At 43.1% G+C, this 17,870-nt stretch overlaps 1 protein-coding gene across 1 annotated transcript in view; it reads right to left on the bottom strand.

Annotated features, from left to right (window-relative positions):
• Positions 1-9,543, bottom strand: part of LOC140720265 (zinc-binding protein A33-like) — a 37,059-nt gene extending 27,516 nt beyond the window's left edge. Inside the window, exon 1 of the mRNA XM_073035136.1 lies at positions 9,459-9,543. Coding sequence (XP_072891237.1) covers positions 9,459-9,543 — 85 coding nt within the window. The remainder of the gene's footprint in view (positions 1-9,458) is intronic.
• Between the last annotated feature and the right edge of the window lie 8,327 nt (positions 9,544-17,870).

Here is a 17,870-nt window from a genome sequence, read left to right on the forward strand (position 1 = left end):
TGCGATCAGCGCAGCCTTTCCTCTCAGCTGCCGATTTCTTCACGACATTCACAACAGCCGTAAATCCCGACCCTCCAGAGACCCTGACCCTCGACTCTCAAACTTTCCTAACCACTCCTCATAATCTGACCATTTCCTTCATAATTAACCATGAAAGTAATCTCTGAATCCCTGGGTTCTTCCTGTCCTTTCCCTTTCACAGTTTAATATCCTAACCTACTGTGTGGTTCCCAGACCACTTTTCTTTCTTTTCGAGTGCAACCCAGGGCGCGGAAATATGTTCACTGTTCATCAACTGAGATCAGTTTGGAAACTCACCAGGCAACTCGTAATTAATCACAGCTCGCACTTTATTGTTCCTGCACAAACAACAAAGTAACTATGTTGACCCCAGGCTAACAACTTAAAACATGAATTCCACTGTTCCCTCTGTAGTAATACACACCCTGACCACTTCTCAAATTCACAGCATTGAAACAGGGGATCCCACTGTATCCAAATGATCGATCATTTCTTCTCCAGACCCTTCCTTGGGGGTTTTCCTTGTGATAGTTAGTCTCAGGAGTTATCACACCTTTGCATTTGAAACTCTTTACTTGTTTTGAAACAAGTTTTATTTGAAACATTTGAAACAACTCTTATCAGTTCAGAGGACGCATCTCATTCTTGTTGGCTGAAGTCCATCAGGCTGATGACGAACAGATTTCCATTGGATGCAGTCCAAGGGCTACACAACTTCATGCCAAAGGTAATTTCTTTTGTTCTCCTCAACAATGGTTCCAAACAGACAAACTGTGTCGCTCAGACTCTCAGCAGAAATATCGAGATTCCTTCTGCAGACCTGCCACGGTACATAATACACACCTTATCTCAGAGTGACTTCAGGTTCAGAGATAACGAGATTCCTTCCGCAGACCTGCCACTGTACATAATACACACCTTATCTCAGAGTGACTTCAGGTTCAGAGATAACGAGATTCCTTCTGCAGACCTGCCACGGTACATAATACACACCTTATCTCAGAGTGACTTCAGGTTCAGAGATAACGAGATTCCTTCCGCAGACCTGCCACTGTACATAATACACACCTTATCTCAGAGTGACTTCAGGTTCAGAGATAACGAGATTCCTTCTGCAGACCTGCCACTGTACATAATACACACCTTATCTCAGAGTGACTTCAGGTTCAGAGATAACGAGATTCCTTCTGCAGACCTGCCACTGTACATAATACACACCTTATAGATAGATAGATAGATAGATAGATACTTTATTCATCCCCATGGGGAAATTCAACTTTTTTCCAATGTCCCATACACTTGTAGCAAAACTAATTACATACAATACTTAACTCAGTAAAAAAAATATGATATGCATCTAAATCACTAACTCAAAAAGCATTAATAATAGCTTTTAAAAAGTTCTTAAGTCCTGGCGGTAGAATTGTAAAGCCTAATGGCATTGGGGAGTATTGACCTCTTCATCCTGTCTGAGGAGCATTGCATCGATAGTAACCTGTCGCTGAAACTGCTTCTCTGTCTCTGGATGGTGCTATGTAGAGGATGTTCAGAGTTATCCATAATTGACCGTAGCCTACTCAGCGCCCTTCGCTCAGCTACCGATGTTAAACCCTCCAGTACTTTGCCCACGACAGAGCCCGCCTTCCTTACCAGCTTATTAAGACGTGAGGCGTCCCTCTTCTTAATGCTTCCTCCCCAACACGCCACCACAAAGAAGAGGGCGCTCTCCACAACTGACCTATAGAACATCTTCAGCATCTCACTACAGACATCTCAGAGTGACTTCAGGTTCAGAGATAACGAGATTCCATCTGCAGACCTGCCACTGTACATAATACACACCTTATCTCAGAGTGGCTTCAGGTTCAGAAATAATGAGATTCCTTCTGCAGACCTGCCATGTACATAATACACACCTTATCTCAGAGTGACTTCAGGTTCAGAGATAACGAGATTCTTTCTGCAGACCTGACACTGTACCTAATACACACCTTATCTCAGAGTGACTTCAGGTTCAGAGATAACGAGATTCCTTCTGCAGACCTGCCACTGTACATAATACACACCTTATCTCAGAGTGACTTCAGGTTCAGAGATAACGAGATTCCTTCTGCAAACCTGCCACTGTACATAATAAACACCTTATCTCAGTGACTTCAGGTTCAGAGATAACGAGATTCCTTCTGCAGACCTGCCACTGTACATAATACACACCTTATCTCAGAGTGACTTCAGGTTCAGAGATAACGAGATTCTTTCTGCAGACCTGACACTGTACCTAATACACACCTTATCTCAGAGTGACTTCAGGTTCAGAGATAACGAGATTCCTTTTGCAAACCTGCCACTGTACATAATAAACACCTTATCTCAGTGACTTCAGGTTCAGAGATAACGAGATTCCTTCTGCAGACCTGCCACTGTGCATAATACACACCTTATCTCAGAGTGACTTCAGGTTCAGAGATAACGAGATTCCTTCTGCAGACCTGCCACTGTACATAATTCACACCTTATCTCAGAGTGACTTCAGGTTCAGAGAAAACGAGATTCCTTCTGCAGACCTGCCACTGTACATAATACACACCTTATCTCAGAGTGACTTCAGGTTCAGAGATAACGAGATTCCTTCTGCAAACCTGCCACTGTACATAATAAACACCTTATCTCAGTGACTTCAGGTTCAGAGATAACGAGATTCCTTCTGCAGACCTGCCACTGTACATAATACACACCTTATCTCAGAGTGGCTTCAGGTTCAGAAATAATGAGATTCCTTCTGCAGACCTGCCACTGTACATAATACACACCTTATCTCAGAGTGACTTCAGGTTCAGAGATAACGAGATTCTTTCTGCAGACCTGACACTGTACCTAATACACACCTTATCTCAGAGTGACTTCAGGTTCAGAGATAACGAGATTCCTTCTGCAGACCTGCCACTGTACATAATACACACCTTATCTCAGAGTGACTTCAGGTTCAGAGATAACGAGATTCCTTCTGCAAACTTGCCACTGTACATAATAAACACCTTATCTCAGTGACTTCAGGTTCAGAGATAACGAGATTCCTTCTGCAGACCTGCCACTGTGCATAATACACACCTTATCTCAGAGTGACTTCAGGTTCAGAGATAACGAGATTCCTTCTGCAGACCTGCCACTGTACATAATTCACACCTTATCTCAGAGTGACTTCAGGTTCAGAGAAAACGAGATTCCTTCTGCAGACCTGCCACTGTACATAATACACACCTTATCTCAGAGTGACTTCAGGTTCAGAGATAACGAGATTACTTCTGCAGACCTGACACTGTACATAATACACACCTTATCTCAGAGTGACTTCAGACTCAGAGATAACGAGATTCCTTCTGCAGACCTGCCACTGTACATAATACACAACTTATCTCAGAGTGACTTCAGGTTCAGAGATAACGAGATTCATTCTGCAGACCTGCCACTGTACATAATACACACCTTATCTCAGAGTGACTTCAGGTTCAGAGATAACGAGATTTCTTCTGCAGACCTGACACTGTACATAATACACACCTTATCTCAGAGTGACTTCAGGTTCAGAGATAACGAGATTCCTTCTGCAGACCTGCCACTGTACATAATACACACCTTATCTCAGAGTGACTTCAGGTTCAGAGATATCGAGATTCCTTCTGCAAACCTGCCACTGTACTTAATACACACCTTATCTCAGAGTGACTTCAGGTTCAGAGATATCGCGATTCCTTCTGCAGACCTGCCACTCTACATAATACACACCTTATCTCAGAGTGACTTCAGGTTCAGAGATAACGAGATTACTGCTGCAAACCTGACAATGTACATAATACACACCTTATCTCAGAGTGACTTCAGGTTCAGAGATAACGAGATTACTTCTGCAAACCTGACAATGTACACAATACACAGTTTATGTGAGGGTGATCTCAGGCTTACAACGGGAATACCAGAAACTTGTTGTTTTCAGTTGATTTGATTAGGTTATCCCATAGCAATTAGTTCACAAAATGGGGGTTACAGAGCAGCTTCACAAAATGGCAGCCTCGATTCCTTCGACCTCATGGCAAGAACACAGACAATTGAACACTCCACTTCCACTGTCATTGACCCATTCACGTTCGATGTTTTCTTCCATTTGTTAATTAATTCCTGACCCACAGTGGTGTATTTTGGTGCAGAACAGTCAGGACGGGATGCTCGTCCTGTCAGATGTGGGAACTCTGGACATCTGACAGTTTTCCGATGACTATTTGCAGGGAGTGCACCCAATCACAGCGCCTGACTGACTGGTTCAGGGAGTTGGATGTACTCAGGATCATTCGGGAGCCTGAAGATACTAGCAATGAAACATCTGAAGAGATGGCCACACCCAGAGTACAAGCTTCGGATAGGAGATGCGTGACCACCAGCAGAGGTAAGGGTCATTAGGAAGACAGTGCAGGGCTGTCCTGTGGGCGTTCTCCTCAGCAGAACACCTTGTTGGATACTGCTGGGTGGGTGGGGAGTTGATCCATTGGGGCATGGAAGCAACAGAAAGGCCGGCAGCACTGTCCACTCTGAAGCTTAACAGGGAAGTGTAAATTTAAGCCTTGTGGCAGTTATAGGAGATGATAGTCGGGGAGAGAAAGGAGATTCTGTTGATGTGGACGGGATTTAAATTAGAACTGATTTCTGCGTCACAGATCCAAACCATTAAACTCCAGTCCCATTAAACGTGAACATTAGCTGAGGAATACCTCCCACGCCCAGTGACCAGAGTGCAGAACTGGGTTTGATAAACAGCAGTAATTGCCGAGTTCGGCACCAACAGTCACTTTTGAACTTGATTCAGTAACTGTGATGGTGAAATATCCAGCCTGTAGCCTGTAGCCTGTTTAAACAGTTTCCCCAGTGTGAACTCGGTAGTGCGTAACAAGGTGGAATGACTGAGAGAATCTCTTCCCACATTCGGAGCAGGAGAATGGCCTCTCCCCAGTGTGGACTCGTCGGTGTGTCTGTAAGTCTGATGACTGACTGAATCTCTTTCCACATTCAGAACAGGCGTACGGTCTCTCTCCAGTGTGAATACGCTGATGTATCATCAGTTGGGATGACTGAGTAAATCCCCTTCCACAGTCTGAGCAGGTGAACGGTCTCTCCCCAGTGTGAACTCGTTGATGCACCTTCAGTTGATATGACCGAATAAACCCTTTCCCACAGTCTGAGCAGATGAACAGCCTCTCCCCAGTGTGAATTCGCTGATGTGTCTTCAGTTCAACTGACCGAGTAAATGCCTTCCCACAGTCTGAGCAGGTGAACGGCTTCTCTCCAGTGTGGACTCGCTGGTGCACCTGTAGGTCAGATAAATGAACAAATCTCTTCCCACATTCAGAGCAGGAAAATGGCCTCTCTCCAGTGTGAATTCGCTGATGTACCATCACTTGAGATGACCGAGTAAATGCCTTCCCACAGTCTGAACAGGTGAATGGCCTGTCTCCAGTATGAACTCGCCGGTGGGCCTGTAGCCTGGATGAGTCAGTGAATTTCTTCCCACAGTCTGAGCAGGTGAATGGCCTCTCCCCAGTGTGAATTCGCTGATGTTCCTTCAGTACAGATGAATGAGTGAATCCTTTCCCACAGTCTGAGCAGGTGAATGGCCTCTCCCCAGTGTGAATTCGCTGATGTTCCTTCAGTACAGATGACTGAGTGAATCCTTTCCCACAGACTGAGCAGGTGAATGGCCTCTCCCCAGTGTGAACTCGCTGATGTACCTTCAGTTGAGATGACCGAATAAACCCTTTCCCACAGTCTGAACAGGTGAACGGCCTCTCCCCAGTGTGAGTTCGCTGATGTATCTTCAGTTCAGATGACCAAGTGAATCCCTTCCCACAGTCTGAGCAGGTGAATGGCTTCTCCCCAGTGTGAAGTGACTGGTGTCTCTGCAGTTGAGATGACTGAGTGAATCCCTTCCCACAGTCTGAGCAGGTGAATGGCTTCTCACCAGTGTGAACTCGCTGGTGTGTCAGTAGGCTGGATGACCGAGTGAATCCCTTCCCACAATCAGCGCAGGTGAATGACATCTTATCAGTGTGAACTCGCTGGTGTGCATGCAGGTCAGATGAGTGAGTGAAGAGTGAATCCCTTCCCACACTTCTTTGTCAATTCATAAGTCAAATGTCAGATGTAGTAAACCCCTTGCACAATCAATGCAGTTGAAGAACTGATCTCCAGTGAACAAATGCTGGTGTGTTCTCAGCTCCCCGGTTCCAGTGGATTTCAGTGAGTTACAACAGAAAACTTCATTTCAGACACAAAGCACTTTTCCAGCTGTGATAACATAATTCTTCATCTCCAAGGATCAACACTGATATATTGTTAAATATCTGGTAACTCCTTAAATATCTGGGCAGAGACAGCAAACTGACATGTTGTTCTGTTTAAAATTCCCGTACACGATTTTTGCCATTTCTAATCTGTAAAAAATATTTACAAAAGACATCAATGAGTGAAAGTCATCATTCAGAGAAGTGTATGGTCATCCACTTTGTTAGAAGCAATGAAAGTGCAGACTGTTTTCTCAATGGAGAGGAAATAATGTTGAAGAGTACGAGAATATAAAAGCAAGGATGTGTTGTTGAGTATTTATAAAATGTGGCCTCACTTGGACTGTTGAGAGCAGATTCAGGTCCCTTAAGTAGAACAGATTTGCTCACATTGCAGAGCGTTCAAAGGAAGTTTACAAAAATATTTCTGTAATTATAAGGTTTGTCAGATGAAGAACATTTGATGGCTTGGGGCCTCTACTCACTGGAGTTCAGAATAATGAAGGGGCCCTCATTGAAATCTATCGAACATTGAAAAGTCTCGATAGAGTGGATGTGGAGAGTATGTTTACTTGAGTGGGGGAGTCTGAGACCAGAGGACACAGCCTCAAAATCGAGCTTTGTTCTTTCAGAATGGAGATGAGGAGGAATTTCTTTAACTGGAGTGTGGTGAATCTGTGGGATTTGTTGTTATGAGTTGCTCTGGAGGCCAAGTAATTGGGTATATTTTAGGGAAGAGGGTGATGGATTCTTGATTAGTCAGGGCAAGAAGGGATATGGGGAGAAGGCAGGAGAGTGGGGCTGAGAGGGAAATGGGTCAGCTGTAATGAAATAGTGGAGCAGACTCGATGGGCCAAACGACCTCATTCTGCTCCTGTATCTGATTAATTTTCACAGCCGATATATTATGAGATAATTTTAGTCTCCTTTCTGAGCTCTGACATCACACTGTTACGGCGAGGTTCAACCCAAGTTGAGGGAAAAACTCACCTTCTAACTGTACATGGTGCCGGCAACAGGTCTGTCCATCTAATTCCCCAACAGTCTTCCTGTCTGTGTGAGAATGGGACATTCAATCTGTGACTTGGCCCAGTCTGATTCCTTCCATTAGTATTATTCCCTGTCCCATATTATTCTGAGCTGCGCAGTAACTGAAATGCTCCCACACAGAGAGCCTTTGTTGCTGCACAGCTGGTATTTTGTTGATGCCGTGCTGTTTTCAGGCTGTGTAAACATTTAACTTTCAGACAAATGGTCGGTCCATACGCTGTGAGAAAAATAAATAAGGGAAAACATTGGTATTATTTCAAGTTCTGGTCATGTACGACAGCACTACAAAGAGCATGTGATGTTACACGGCAAACCCTGGAGAGTTTCAAATTACTCTGCCCCTCCGTACAGGTGATTGACGGTGGAGAGCCCATCAGAGGCAATGCCAATGAACATGATGGGGAGGGCAGTCCTCGTTCTCATTGGAGTGTGGCATATTTGTGATGAGAATGCTACAGGTCACTTGTTACCCAGGCCAAAGATAATCAGTATCATTATGTACCAAAAGCGAATGGTACTAAACAAGTTCTCACAGCTAGAAAGGTGCAGAACCAAATGGAACAAAGGTGATTTCCTCAAGGACTAAAACTGATGTAAGGATTTTATTTTGTTATTTTCATGCTTTACAAATCGATATTTTCATTGACCGGAAGATGTTCGGTAGTGCCTGAGTGATCCATCTGCCCCGCTTCCTCCCCCTGCGCTTCCAAATACGGCCTACGGACTGACAGGGACAACGCTAACCTATCATCTGTGGCTGCCTTTTTACCCAGAATTCCCCACAAACAAGAGACCCATCTATCCAACGCGGCTCTGGCGCCTTCGCTCCTCAGCAGAAATTTCCCCGAAGCCCGCGTAGAGAGAGAGGGAAAGGACTTGGACTGTCCCGGGGTGCGGGGGCAAGGTGTAGCCGGAGCACACAGTAATTGGACCAGTCGCGGTTCGGACGCCTACAGCCAGTCTCTTAATGTGAACAAAACAAAAGAGATGGTTGTTGACTTCAGGAGGGCACGGAGCGACCACTCCCCGCTGAACATCGACGGCTCCTCGGTGGAGATCGTTAAGAGCACCAAATTTCTTGGTGTTCACCTGGCGGAGAATCTCCCCTGGTCCCTCAACACCAGCTTTACAGCAAAGAAAGCCCAGCAGCGTCTCTACTTTTTGCGAAGGCTGAGGAAAGTCCATCTCCCACCACCCCCCCATCCTCATCACATTCTACAGGGGTTGTATTGAGATCATCCTGAGCAGCTGCATCACTGCCTGGTTCGGAAATTGCACCATCTTGGATTGCAAGACCCTGCAGCGGACAGTGAGGTCAGCTGAGAAGATCATCGGGGTCTCTCTTCCAGCCATCACGGACATTTACACTACACGCTGCATCCGCAAAGCAAACAGCATTATGAAGGACCCCATGCACCCCTCATTCAATCTCTTCTCCCTCTTGCCGTCTGGGAAAAGGCTCCGAAGCATTCGGGCTCTCACGACCAGACTATATAACATTTTCTTCCCCCAAGCTATCAGACTCCTCATCACCCGAAGCCTGATCTGACACCTTGTCCTACTGTCCTGTTTATTATTTACTGTATTGCCTGCACTGTTTTTATGCACTTTATGCAGTCCAGTGTAGGTCTGTAATCTTGTGTAGCTTTCTCTCTGTGTGTGTTTTTTTAATTACGTAGTTCTGTCTAGTTTTTTGTACTGTGTCATGTAAACCATGGTCCTGAAAAACGTTGTCTCATTTTTACTATGCACTGTACCAGCAGTTATGGTCGAAATGACAATAAAAGTTGACTTGACTTGAGTTGACTTGATAATAGTCCGCCTGGAATCCCGCTCCTTCCTGCGCCGAGTCTCCAAGAGCCTTTGGTCCACCTTGCGCACGCGCGAAGCTCCCCGCGAGTCCTGCTGAGTTGATCCAGCTTGTTTGTACGTGTTGACCCCAACATGTGTGTCATCCGCTGGACCTTCTGGGAGATGTAGTCTTTAATCTCGCCTCCTCGCTCATTCCCTGCAAAAATATTTTTTCCTCAGACACCACAGATATCGCCGAAACAGACTCACCTAGGCGCGAAGGAAAACCACGGCCGTCCTTGTGAGCGCCGAGGCCGGCGACAACCGACAGCAGCGTCTCACTAAACTCCGCCATGACGATGGAGCGGAACAAGGGGGTCTGAGTATTGTCATTTTTCCACCAGCCTATCGTAGCTCAGACCCAAAACTAACCCCTGCTATCATTGGCTGTAGTGCCTGTCGATCAAATGGGTATTCACACGGTGATTAGTTAATGTGAACGTCAGTCAGCCTTCCTGTCTTTATGAGTTTGAGTTTGGATTTATATCGGGGTCAGGAAGCAAATTGGGAGAAATGTGAGTTTTTATGTGATGGTGCATCGGTCCCCGGTTGACATTATTAAGAATAAAAGGGCACAGGCCGTGGTGAGAAAGGCAGTAATTTACTGGAATCATATTGAGATAATATTGCAAGGGATATTACGGTGATGTTTGGGGTATGATTCAGAAAATGGGGGGATTGTAGGATCATAATATTCCAGTATTGATTAATGAGGGCAAGATGATTGTTACTGAAACAGGGAGTGCTCTGTTCCTGGCTGGATGAATAGCTGAGACTTATAATCAGGATAATTTAAGTGAAGAAGTTGAACAATGTATGGATATGTTTCTAAGTGAATAATCTGATGTGTTATAAGACAGCTGAGACAATGATAGTATCACTGATGGAGAGATTTCTTTGTAGGAATTTAAGAAGTCTATTAATAATGCAGGTCAGGTGTCCCCGGAAAAGGGTGAGATATGTAATTGTAATTGTATTAATTCTATTTTGTGAAAATATTAACTTTTTGAATCCTGCTTGGAGGATTGGCCATCTACTTTCCTCGTGGAAAATGGCAGGAGTCGTGCCTATTCCAAAACCTGGGAGATCCCTGTCTGATCCTTCCAGTTATGAGCCTATATCGTGAAAGTCTCATCTATGTAAACTGATGGAATATATGGTAATCATGTGCTTGAGTTATATTTCGGAAAGAGTGGTGACATAGTGCTTTATCAGAGTCGATTTCGGAAAGGGAAAATATCATTAGATTCAGTTTCAGGTTCAGAAGATGATATTAGGAAAACACAGTTAAATAAAGATATTTAATAGTTGTATTTTTGATATGGAAAAGGAATGTGATGTGTTATGGAAGGAATGACTTTTGATTAAATAATATTAATTAGGAGTGAGGGGAGATTGTATTATTTTTCTAATTTTTTTTGTGTGGATGGACTGTGCAAGTACCGGTCGGCATGTTATGTTTGTGTTTCTATGAGATAGAGAATGGGACCCCACAAGACAGTATTTGTAGCCCTTCATTATTTAATATTATGACTAATGATATTTTCTCTGAGATTACCCTGGTGGGTAAATCACTGTATGCAGATAATGTAGCTTTATGGATTAGAGGTAGTAATTTCAATTCTACTGTAAGTAGGATGCAATTTACAATTAATGCGTTAAACAGTGGGCAAATAGATGAAGATTTTAAGCTTTCCGTCTCTAAATCACATTATGTATTTACAAACAAGATGAATAGACCTGCACTTGATTTGAAATTATATGATTAATCTCTTCAGAAAGGGTCAATGGTAAGATTTCCAGGCACGTGGGTGGATAATAAGCTGACATGGAAGCACCTATCAGCAAAATAATCGATAATTATAAAGGAGCTTTAAATCTCCTCAGACATCTATGTGGGTATGCTTCGGGTACAACACGAGAATCTTTGTTGACCAGTTTATTTGTTTCATTAGATCTGTTCTTGATTATGGTTTAGAGGCCTCATCTTTAAATTTAGAATGTTTGGGTGTGATCCCAGCACAGGCTTTAAGATTGTGGTGTGGTGCAGTAAGTTCGTCCCCTGTTTCGACTTTACTGGTTCAAATGGGCCAATTGCCCTGACAATCACACAGGGTGAAGTTGATGTTAACATACTGGATTAATTTGAAAGTAAAGAAATATCATCCTGTGAAAGGTGTGTTAGAGGACGGTTGGGAACATCAGAAGAAGAATGATTTTAGTTTTGAGTGGCTGGGTTCTTATCACGCTGGGAATATGGGTGTATTTGATGATACAATATGTAGCTTTCTCTGTAACCCCACCTTGTTTTTTTTTCCCAATGACTTCAGTTGATTTTAGGTTACACGATCGGTTTCGGTTGTGTCTGAGAGTCTGTTGGTTCATCAGTATATTAATGAAAGTTATTATCATACGGTAACCATTTTTACAGATGGATCAAAATATAATTTAACAGGGAATGTTGGTGTGGCGGTTTTTTGTATGCCTTAATTGCAGGTAATGAAGAAGAAATTACTTTCCGGCCATTTATCTGTATATGAAGCAGAATTCTTTGCCAACATTTTAGCGTTACAGTGGGTGGAAGAAATTGGTCCTTGTAAACTTGTCATTTGTTCAGAATCCTTTTCCGTTTTGATGAGTCTTAAACAAGTCATTTTAGCAGCAGGTGTCAGATTTACTGTTGGAAACTCATCAAAGAGTATTTCATATACAGAGTTTGATTTATATGTCTGCACGTCACAATGTTGAGGGAAATGATGGGAATGACTGTTTAGCAACAAAAGCTGTTAAATGTTCAACCACGGATATAGACCTTCCACTTAGCAAATCAGAAGCTAAAGAGTTGTAAGGGTTAAGAATTCGGGGCTTTTGGCAAGACTTGTAGAATGTTGGACAAGACTTGTTGAATGTTGGACAAGACTTGTTGAATGTTGTAGAATATTATACTTATTTTGATAGTAAATGTTACTTTGAACTTTCAACTTTAGTCTATTGTTTTTCCTGTGCTTCTTACCACCCCGAGTTTGAATACTTCCTACACAGTGCAAATAAACATTTTAAATCGACCCCATTGTCCCGAAACTGACTCAAGGTCGAGCAGTTCCTTACAGTTTACCTTCCGAAGACTCAGCTGCATCTGCACATACTTTGTCTTTATGAAATTTAATTCATTTTCTATTGATATAATCCCTGACAAAACTTCTAAATTAACAATGAAATAATAACTTGATCCGAAAGACTCAACAATTTCTTTACTCAGAATTCTATCCTCATTGTTACACGGTAACGTGGAATTCTCCTCAGTGTGGAGTTATCACTAGTCATGAATGTATGAAGTGGAAAAAAAAACGCTGATATAAAGATCTCCATAATTACCCATGGGGCATTAGAGACAACAAATTTAAACGAAGCCGGAGCAAAAGGGTGCTTAATTGAGAAGTGGGTAGGATTGCAGCATCAAGCTAAATTACAGCCGGACTGATTAGATGAAGCACTCATGTTTTCCATAATGTGGTGACCCGTGTGGAAGAGAAGCTGCCAAGCTTAATTAGAAGGCAACACATTTGCGAGGAAGGTGGGGGCGAGGAGCGAGTAAATAATGCATTTGAATTAGTTTTGGAGTGCTTGTGAAAGAAAAGAGTGAGTGATAAGAAGCACTGTAGTTTGCAGCGAAGTGGAAGGATGAGTAAACTGAATACGGAGTCCATGGTCAGATTGACCATGACCTTATCTCCACCTACCTGTCTTTTCCCCTTAACCCTTAACTCCCCTATTTTGCAAACAGCTATCTGACCTTGTCTTAAATATATTTCCTGGGGTAGCCTGTAGTGTTTCATTGATCAGATAATTCTGCAGATTCACCACTCTCTGGGAAAACATTTCCTCCTTATCTCCGCCAAATATCTACATTGCCGTATTCTGAGGCCATGTCTCCTAGTTCTGGTTTCATCTACTAGTGGGGACAACTTTTCTGCCTCTATCTTATCCATTCCTTTCATAGATTCATATGTTTCTATATCGTGTAACTCCAGGCCACAACCTTCAAACAAACTCAGAAAAGGAAGAAAAATAGCTATTAAAGATAGAAATAGAGCTGAATCAGAAGATGCCAGCAAACGAGTCTCCGTTAGGCGCCATCATCCTAAACTCCCCCCTTTGATCATAAGGGAGGGAACACACAAAAGAAATATACCGGTATGCCATCAATAAGGCAATAAAGACCATAGTTCCAGAGTGGATTGTGGGGGGGGGGGGACGTGTGGCAAAGGGGTCAGTACAATATCCAAATCTGTTACTTTAACAGTGCTGATGGGGATAATTAAGCCTGATAATACACAACAAATCGTTAATTTAATCTCAGTCCTATCTTTGGTCAGTGATTGGAGGTGAGAAAACGTTGTTGGAGATTTGGTGTCGTCGTGACGTCATATTTTAGATATGTTGAATAATAAATTCCGGACGATACATAACTTCCAGCGTCCATTTGCTTTAGACTCGAAAGGTTTTCTTAAATGTTGTATGATTCTAATTATAAATTGTTAATTGTTCGACACTTAAAAGTTCTGCAATAGGTTAAACTGTGAATGCATTGAGCATGTAAAATATTGCACATTTGTGAGTTCAGTTGCAAGAGAAACAGAGGTAATGCGTGCGTGAATGAACGGAAGGGAGTCGTGTGATTCCTAGCATTGTATTGAAAGAATGTTTGAATTAATCTTTTTTGTTACCAATAGGATCTCACTGTCTGTAAATGTCTGAGTTAAGGATTGTATGTAATTAGTTTTGCTACAATAAGTGTATGGGACATTGGAAAAAATGCTGAATTTCCCCATGGGAATGAATAAAGTATCTATCTATCTATCTATCTATCTATCTATCTATCTATCTATCTATCTATCTATCTATCTATCTATCTATCTATCTATCTATCTATCTATCTACTGTCTGCTTTTGAGTTGCTAAGGCGAAAAGAGGTGGAGTTATTTGATGGAGAATCGATGTTATGGTTTCTCTGCAGCTTGTTTACAATTTTCCTGCGGCTTATTTTGAAGGTAAAAGGACACACAGAAAGATATAGCTTAGAGTCGAGATGGATTCGTTCAATGGAAGACACCAGTGACTCGGTTGCTGGTTTAAACTTTCAGTAGCCCGAAAGAGGTGAGTTGAGATCGTCCGGGGTATCGCCAAATGACTCTCACAAGTTTTCTGTAAATTAGTACAAGTTTGCTGGAAGAAAAGACAGGAGAGGAAAGTTTGGAACAGAAAGAACCTGGCGACAAAGAGGTCACTGCTTGGACTCTCTCTCTAAGTGGACCGTAAGGGTGAGTTTGTTTACATTTGGCTACGGAAGTGTGATTGTCACTTAGTTAATCCACATGTGTGAGTTCTCTGGTGAGCGGGAAAGATTTGTGAATACCACGTGTGTGTTTACCCTTTGTCTGGGTGTGGTATTTCACAGAGGAAAGGCAGTCCTGTGGCAAATTACTGTTGGAGTTATTCCGTAGTCGTGGAACTCTGTAAGTGGCTGTCACGTTGTGCGTTTGGGGTAAAATTGTGGAATCTACCGGTGAGTCGACACTTGCCTGTGTTGTGGTTCCCTTGAATATAATCCCCTTTGTGATAAGCTACTGTTGGGGATAATCCATACGTGGATTGTGTTTGAGTATCCTGTGGCCACCATTTAGAGATGTCCCGTAGCTGAATTCGGGTGTGGTACCACTTGTGTTGAAAGGATATTCGTTGAAGATGACTGTCGGTGATACTTCGTGTGTGGAGTGGAACAACTTCGGAGATAAGACCTACTGCCATTGTTATTTTGTATTGCTGTAGTGGAATTTGCGGAATATGAACGTAATTGCCTTCTCACAACATACGCCTTTGGATTACAAATCTTTCTCTCTCTCCTCAATTCTACTCAACTCAACATCACGAACTGAACTGACTTCATACCTATACCATCGTAAGACGGTATCATTTACCACCTGCGCTGGAATAAGTTTGGGATTTTATATTTACACACTTATATATGCATAAACCCTGCTAACCTGTTTGCTTTATCTTGTTTATATTACCTTTTTAGGTTGTTACTAATAAAATAGTGTTTGTTCCTTGCAAAACATGCCAGAAAGTGCTTGAGGAAGTCAGACGGTAAATAATAATATGTGGGAAAACACAGTTAACACCCACTTTCGGACGGGTCAAGTATAAGACGGCCTCTATTCAAATCACAGATGGCAGCTTGGAAATATCAGACGAAGATAATATGGAGATTAGTTACACCAGATTAGACCTTGCGGAACAGATGTGATTCCCGTTGGGGGTTTATTTCAAAAGGGTTGAGGAAGGGACATTAATAATCACGACTGCGTGCATGAAAGTTCACCCATCGATCTAAAAATGACTTGTCATGGCAAAACGTTGTCATGCGTCTTCTCTAAAACTTGGATCGTGTTCCTCGGATTCATGCTGGAACTCGAATTGCATAGTAGCAGCGGAACATACAGATTCAGCACGTAATTAAGGAAACTCTCATGCAACGGGATGGTTAGTTTCAAACGTGCAGTCTGAGCGCCAGAAATCGCAGACTTATCACTGAGTTTCTGTTTGGCTTCAGTGATATACGTTCGGCCAGATATTAAAAACGGAATGCAATAGACGAGTCTGTCAGGAATGCAGGTGAGATGCTTCTGCAGTCAGGTAGCCATAGGAAACATACAACATATGCATGAGGCCCAGAAAAGTGTCATACACGGTCGAAAGCAACGGTCTTTATATCACGGATTTGTAATTTTCTCCAACCCCGACCTCTGTCCCACAATCTCGCCCCTCCGGACTCTCTATCGGCCATTCTCTTTCTCCTGTATTCACTTTCTAGCACCTGAGGCTCTCTCCACACTCGGTTTCTCAGGTCAACCTCTTCCTTCCCGTCTCTTGCTCCGGTCCCGGTTTCACTCTTTTCCTCGGTGTCTCTCATCCTCTTCGAACACCCGCTCGCGGTTTCTCCCCAGTCCAAATCTCTCCACTCCAGATCTCTGTCCACACAGCGGTCGCTCTCCCCATCCAGGAACACATCACACTCCACTGGACTCTCGGCATCCAACCACCCCGCTGTATCTCTACCAGAGGGCTCTCTCCCCGTCTAATTATCCACGCCAAATGCCGTCTCGCTCTCCTAACACTTCCATACTCTCTTTCAGATTATTTCTCTCCAGTGTATTTCTTTCCATTTCCTTCCCCTCTTCAATTTCTCTCTCTCTACCCCGTCTCTTTCTGGTCCCATACTCTCTCCGCTTCCAGACCTACCTCTCCCTGAACGTCTCTCTTCGACAAGTCTCTCTCGCCCTTTCTCTCCCATTGTCCCCGCCTCTGTTTCGCCTTCTCTCTCCCCTCGTCTACCTTCTCGCCCATCTCTCTCCCACTCCATCTCTCTCCCTCCATCTCTCTCCTCCCGTTTTTCTTATCTCGTTTCTCTCCCCACTAACTGTTAACCCCATCTCTTTTATCTTCGTCCCCACACCCGTCTCTCCAATTTTACAAGTTTTCACTTAAAAACTAAAATTATAACAAACATGCGATTGTACTGGAGTGCAGAGGATGCAGTTTGCTCGGATTGAAATTTATTAGAAATCAGGTAACGACATTCCTTCCTTGAAGCAGACTAGGAATTGGGGATTTCAATAGAAAACTGCAATTATGAATAGCATGCACGAGTTCTGTAGTGCTAACACATCTCAATAACAGATTTATCTAATATCAAGGACATGTAAGGGTTACTGTAGGTTCCTGTAGATTATTTGAATTTCCTTTTCATTTCATCCTTATTCCAAAGTCTAAGGAAACGAATGGAATTAATTTCTAGTGTTCAGGTGTTGAATATGTTGAGTGGGAATATGATGCTGCAGAATTAAAAACAAATACAAAAGCGGGAATGTTGGTGGGATGTTGAGGTCTGGGTGGCTGAAGAGTCTATTCCTGTGCGGTGTCTCTCTCGGCCTCTCGGTTTATCCTCGCCGCTTCCACGTCCTCATAAAACGGCCAGTTCTGTTGTGTGAAGATAGAAAATACTAATACCTCGTCTGGTTGGAATTAGATATTGTGTTTATTAATTAGTTGAATTATTGACGACAGCGGATATTTCGCTGCGCTGATGAACTGCGCTCTGAACTTGGACTGAGTTACCCCGTAAATGAACGTGTTTGTGCAGCAACTTAATATCGTCAGCATGTATCCGGTGTGTTGAAATATGTGTTCCGAGTCATTGTAATTATTTTGATCTAGCCCGGCAATGGTGTAATAAAGGAATTCAGCAACAATCACCGACCACAGAATGATAAAACTTCCGGAGATGGTGAGAAGTAAGATCACAGACCTCCTCCTGCTCTCCATCTCCGGATCACTGCGTTTCTCTGTCTTGCTCTGACCCTTCAACCTCTTACGGACGCGACTATTCACTATAATGTGTCTGACCGTCAGAGCGTTAAACAGTAGTATTAAAACAAATGGCAGTAATGGCGTTATAACGGCGGAAAACGATCTATATCCCACCCACCCGGGTTCAGTATAGGAGCCCGGTTTTGGAATACAGTCCCAGGGTATATTGTCAATCACTTTCGCAGGCTTACT

This window comes from Hemitrygon akajei, unplaced genomic scaffold, assembly GCF_048418815.1.
Source record: "Hemitrygon akajei unplaced genomic scaffold, sHemAka1.3 Scf000039, whole genome shotgun sequence".
Classification (NCBI taxonomy): Eukaryota; Metazoa; Chordata; class Chondrichthyes; order Myliobatiformes; family Dasyatidae; genus Hemitrygon; species Hemitrygon akajei.